This window comes from Bufo gargarizans, chromosome 1 (genome assembly GCF_014858855.1).
Source record: "Bufo gargarizans isolate SCDJY-AF-19 chromosome 1, ASM1485885v1, whole genome shotgun sequence".
NCBI classification, from domain to species: domain Eukaryota; kingdom Metazoa; phylum Chordata; class Amphibia; order Anura; family Bufonidae; genus Bufo; species Bufo gargarizans.
Genome location: NC_058080.1, coordinates 6010186 through 6016185, shown reverse-complemented (window position 1 = coordinate 6016185; position 6000 = coordinate 6010186). Strand labels below are relative to the sequence as shown.

At 43.2% G+C, this 6000-nt stretch overlaps 1 protein-coding gene across 1 annotated transcript in view; it reads left to right on the top strand.

Annotated features, from left to right (window-relative positions):
- The first annotated feature begins 1637 nt into the window (after positions 1–1637).
- Positions 1638–6000, top strand: part of KCNIP4 (potassium voltage-gated channel interacting protein 4) — a 469961-nt gene continuing 465598 nt past the window's right edge. Inside the window, exon 1 of the mRNA XM_044294254.1 lies at positions 1638–1749. Within this exon, the coding sequence (XP_044150189.1) occupies positions 1638–1749 (112 nt within the window). The remainder of the gene's footprint in view (positions 1750–6000) is intronic.

The window sequence follows — 6000 nt, the reverse complement described above, 5'->3', positions numbered from 1 at the left end:
TTCAGTCTTTTTGCCATTTCAGGATGGAGAAAATAGCGCAGCATGCTGCAGTTATTTCTCCGGCCAAAAAGACTAAACATTTGCCGGAATTCCGGATCCAGAATTAATTTACATTGAAGTGTATTAGTGCCGGATCTGTCATTAAGTGTTCCGGAAAAACGGATCAGACATTCCGGTCAGCACATGCGCAGACCGAGAAAAAAATGCAAAACAAATGGATACCGGATGCGTTTTTCCGGATGACACCGGAGAGACGGATCCAGCATTTCAATGCATTTGTCAGACGGATCCGCATCCGAATCCATCTGACAAATGCCATCAGTTTGCATATGTTTTGCTGCATCCGGCAGGCAGTTCCAACGACAGAACTGCCTGCCGGAATCCTCTGCCGCAAGTGTGAAAGTACCCTAACTCATTATTTGGGGCTTCAAGGACCTCCCCCGTAATTAATTATATGTTATACATATGGAAAATTGGTATGGTGCATATGCCGTTGCATATGGGTTTTTGTTATGTTATGCTAATTAAAAGGTTTATATTTCTTGGTAATAAAACAGCTGCTGTGGCCGATAAAATCCAACCCTGATGTCCGTGTTTTATTGTGGTATTAGTTATTTATGGAGGTTTTTGGGTTTGGGGTTTTAAGTGGGAAAGGCATCCAAAAGGTCTGGTAAGTATTAGGCTAGGTCTACATGACGATATTTGTTGCGCAACATTTTGTTGCACCAATGTCGCGCGACAATTTTTATAATAGCAGTCTATGGTGTTGCACTGCAACTTGTGACATGCTGCGACAGTCGCAGAAAATCCATTCGAGATGGATATTTCTGCGACTGTTGCGTCGCAGTTGCAGCATGTCGCATGTTGCAGTGCGACACCATAGACTGCCATTATAAAAATTGTCGTGCGACATTGGTGCAACAAAATGTCGCGCGACAAATGTTGCAGTGTAGTCGTGCCCTATCTGTCGCGCGACTAATTGTCGTTGTGTAGACCTAGCCTTATAGGGGTGGAGCAGAAGGTAACCAATACCTCCGTCAAGAACTGCAGGATTATCTGAAATCTCTATTATCTGGAAATTAGTTATCCTCCTGTTATAGGAGTTAGACTATTTTAATACTAGTGGTTTGCTCTGGCTTGCTTTCCTGACAATTCCGTGTTCGCACTCTTGAAAATCCAGCAGCTTTCAGCTCCTGTTAATACTGAACGAAATCGTCACAATGCCAGTCAGGAGCAGAAAGCGTTAATTTTACCATTAGCTGCGGAATAGGCAATGAGGCATTGAAATTAGCTGCGCAACGTGCTCATCCTAAAAGTTTCCAGGCGTTCTTCCTGTGGTATGAATGGGGATGAGTTGTGGAGCAGGGGATCCGGCAGCACCTCTCCATAGCAGATTGAGCTGCAAGTAATGATGTCAAAGCACGGAGCTGCTGGTGGTCCACCTCAGCCTCTCAAGGAGGCTCACTCCTAACACAAGCACACACTGGGAAGCATGAAATGCAGAACTACTCCACATTTTGATTCAGTCAGAGGCAGGGAAAAGGCTGCATCCTCTCTCATCATCCATGAATGCCTCTCTCCATTCTGACCCCATCAGCCGTAAAGTTTGAAACAGGAATGATTTGTCAATTCCAAGGATGATATCGGCAGAGTGGGAGTCGGAGGGGCTACAGACGGTGGGGATTGTAATGATTATCTGCGCTTCTCTAAAGCTTCTACATTTGTTGGGGCTCATTGACTTCTCAGAAGGTAAAGTCCCGATGATCACGTCTTCTCCTTCATCTCCTTTTTGTTTTTTTATATCATCCTTTTGCAAGTTTTACAATATTGCAATGACTGATGGATTATTACCTGCGTTGGTGACACATGCCAGGCGGGTACTATGCCAAGGAAAAAAATGATTGCTAATGTTGATTGAGACATGTATGGCGCTGCAAATCTCTTGTATATTGACTTTTGTTAATTAGCTTTGCTTTGTCTAGTTCTGATTATTGCATATTTATCCTATGCACAGTTCTAGGTACCCAGATGTAGCAGAGCTGGTGGGTTTACTGGCAGTCTTTGTAGAAAACCACATGAACCTGGCACTGCTATGTAGGCTTATGTTTACATGTGTCTATGAGTTTCTCAGTCGATACTGCCGATTAATGCACTCGTTTATCCAGTTAACGTGATGCAGTCAAATTGCTCAATTAATAGCAGTCGGTTTAGATGCAGGTGCCGGATTTGTCATGCATGATGGAATAATTGAGTAGTTCTGCCTGCCGTCCTATGAAAAATAAGCCTAGTAACTCAACGTGATATTACAGTAAGTGCCAAATGACAAACCCAGCCACAATCCAAGTCCATGGACAAAGTTAGCTCTGCTACATCTGCACGTAGATACAATCTGTACATCTAAGTAAGTTTTTTCTTGCTGCACATCTGTACTGATGACATGAAATGTGCCCCTAAAAACAGCTCCTTAGTGGAGCATTCAGCATAGCGAACGCCTTGTAATTTCAGGATAACTACGCTGAGATTTCTAGGTTTGATAAAGGAGGGTTTCATGACTTTCTCCAGAAATAGAAGATGTGCCGGAGCAGTCGCCCTACCTGAGGACGTGATACCAGCCTTGCTTTAGAGATCATATTAAGATGTTCATTGCAAAGCCTGGTTCCTTGCTGGTTGCAGTGGTTGAAGTAGAAGTAGTAAATATTCTGTCTTGTGGTAGAAAAAGAAGAAGACGACGCCTTGTGTAAATGAAGGCTAAACATTTACCGATCCCCTGTAATATATGGACACCTACGATTATACGGGAGGTTGTTACAGGCACGTTCAGAAAACCTTACACCTGCATTGCTGATAATGATTGTGATCACCTAAAACCTTTTATACAGTGGTTCCCTAGAGACAGTAAACTGATTGTAACTTTCTAATAAACTTCTCAACCTGCTTTATATGTCCTAATTGCTGGGCTTTTAAGGAGTGATAACTGAGGAACATCCGGGCTGAACAGTCATGTGTTGTTTTTTTTTACAAGACTTCTTTTGGGTGGCTGTCTTTTTTAAGTCTGCAAACCCTGATACAATATAAACACGTGTAGTACCTCAGACCTGGGGATATTACAATTCTGTGAATAGCTTATTATTATTTGATATTGTAATGTCACATATTGTGTATTGTATTATATGGCTGTAACTACCAGAAGGAATGGATGGCTATGGTTAACAAGGAACAGGGTTTAACCACCCCGCTCCACCCCTCCTCCCCTCTTGGTAGGAGTGGGCTGGTCCTGCTTCCTGCCAGGAGGGGTAGTTCCTGTGTAGCCACAGAGAGGAAGCACAAGCCTGAGCTCCTGCTCCAAAAGAGGATTCTCCACAAAGATCACGTATTCTTTTGCCTCAAGTGACATCTTGAGAAGTTTGACAGGAGAGTGAACTGCTATACCCAGCATCTTCAGACATTGCTGCGAGGTGAGGGACTACAGTTAAAACACCCATCACTCAGAACATTGCTAGGCTAGTACAACAAAGGTACTAAATTGTCACCATCCAACCTGCCTCCATAATCCTTACTGGTGTTAGAAGAGTTTTGCACTTGAAATCTGCTGTTATTGAATGTATTTGAAGTTCTTTTTTACAATTAGTAAAAAATACTTTGTTACATTTAATTCTGGCCTCATTCTCACTACCTTTCTACTGCACCGATTCCCAGGTAGTTACAGCCTGAGGGAGTACACCATGACACACTTAATCAGGGCCACTACCACTCCCATCCGCTGCATCAGCTCCTCCAGGGCTTGCTGAAAATGCACATTGCCACCAATAATCAGACATTATATAGGACATGACAACCTCTTTCTAACAAAGTTTAAACCGACCCTGTACCTCACAGGGCCTCACAAGGAGATAATCTCTCAAATTGCTCTGCTAGACTTATTTCGAGCTGATTGCAGTTGAAGGATGGAACTGAGCTTGTGCTTCCATCTTAGTGAGCAGGACAGAGAAATTAGAAAAAAAAACTGCAGGTGGCGCTATTCAGATAGATTTCAGTGAACTAATCAGTATCTATAACACATTTTTAATTACATGCAACTACAAAAGTATTCAGATGCAGGTGATGGTTTGAAAACTGTAGAATAGTTTTCGTGGTACAACCCATTTAACTATTTGGGCTTAGTTGAAACATGACATGACTTAGCAGGAGTAGAGATGTAGTCCAGAATGCCAATTTTTTTTATGAATGCTCTTTAAATAAAAAGCTGTGATGTGCAACTAAACACTGACGCAGTTTCTTTTAGTCTTGTGTCCTGTTACTACACTACTTGGTGAAACGCGTAGGAATAGAAGCTCTTATACTCTAGGTACATGACAGAATATCAGCTGGGAAAGGTCTCTAAGCTATTGCGGTCATCCTTTTCAGGACGGTTGACCCACTATATAGCAGCTGGTAGGCTGAGTCAATAGGGGTCCCTACGATGCAACAGGGCTGAGTAGACGCTGCTGCAGTTCTGCGTAGGGTTCTCCTCAAACCTAATCCCCTTTGCACTGTGCCAGCGGCTCACTGCGTAAAGTGTTAATGCTCCTGGTTCGTTAATGCGCTTGCCGTGTGCAAGCTGGCTCCACCTCTTTCTCTTGCAACAAGGGACTGCTGTGTGACCGCTTGTCCAGTAGATGGCGCCAGAACTCAGGTGAGGAGCTGTGGCTGGCAAAGGAAGAAGTCTGTGAAGTAGGAGGAGGCAGGCCTGAGGAGAAGGAAGAGGAGGGGAATTAGGGTAGAAGGAGGCTTGAACAAGGGAGGAGTGTGCATTACTCTGGACAGAGAAGGAGGCCTCGGAGGGCCACAAAGTAGAGAGAGCAAAGGATTTGCTGAGAGCGAGCTGCAGTGCAAAAGACTGGAGAGAGACAGCTGGTGGGTGAGGTCTTAGTAGACTCGTGGATGAAGAGGTGCGCCAACGAAGAGAGATCACACTGCTGAAAACGACTGTAAAATTACTCTTTATTTCTCTTATGATCAAGGTATATTTGGTTATTTTTTCCCAACTGAAATCTTCAGTAAAGTTCTGCTAAAGCCCAGTGGAGTCGTGTTTGTCGCCAGTACACAATATTACACCCCAGTGCAGAAGCAGTTCAGTTGTGTGTAGACTGTGATGGAGCGAGCAGCAAGGAACAGAGCTGAACTGGGAAACTAAGAGCAGTGTTGATCACGAATATTCAAATTGCGAATTTTAATCGCGAATATTGGCATTTCGAGAATTCGCGAATATTCAGAATATCGCAAAATATATTCGTAATCGCAAATATTCGTTGTTTTCTTAAATAACAGTGTATGCAATTTTTTTATGCTAATTTTTATGCTAATTTTCGCAATCAAGAAAATAATGCCTGCAGATCACAAATTCGCGAATTCTCAAATATATGGCGAATATTCGTCCAAATATTCGCAAAATATCGCGAATTCGAATATTGCCCCTGCCGCTCATCACTAACTAAGAGCAGCCAGCAGAGCAATGACATATGCACCAGCCTCTGAGACTGTGGGACCTAACAGAAAGTTCAGTAACCATACTAGGAGAGTGCTGAGCAGCAGTCAGAGAAGATGATGCCGATACTTTGGCTATAGACTTTCTGCTATATTAAAGAGACAGACTGGAGTGGTCATCTGTTTAAAAGATAGAGAGGGCATGTAATTGCACCCCTTGGCCAAGCTGGGAAGATTGCACAAGTTATCTGTAAAGAACTCAGAGGGGAACTTTCTGCTGCTTGAACCCCCTATGCACAGCCTTGAGACATGAGTGTGATAAGAACCTTTACTACCTTTGCCAGCATGTGTGTGCATTTGTGAACTGCTGAAATTCTTAGTAAAACAATCCATGTGTTATCTCCAAAACCAGCCACATCATTGCATGCACCAACATTTGCATTGCTGCAGTATCGTATTGTGTGTGTCACTATATCCCTGCCTTATACCTCCTTATTTTTACTTACATTAAAGAAACCCCAACTGCCAGGAGGCAGG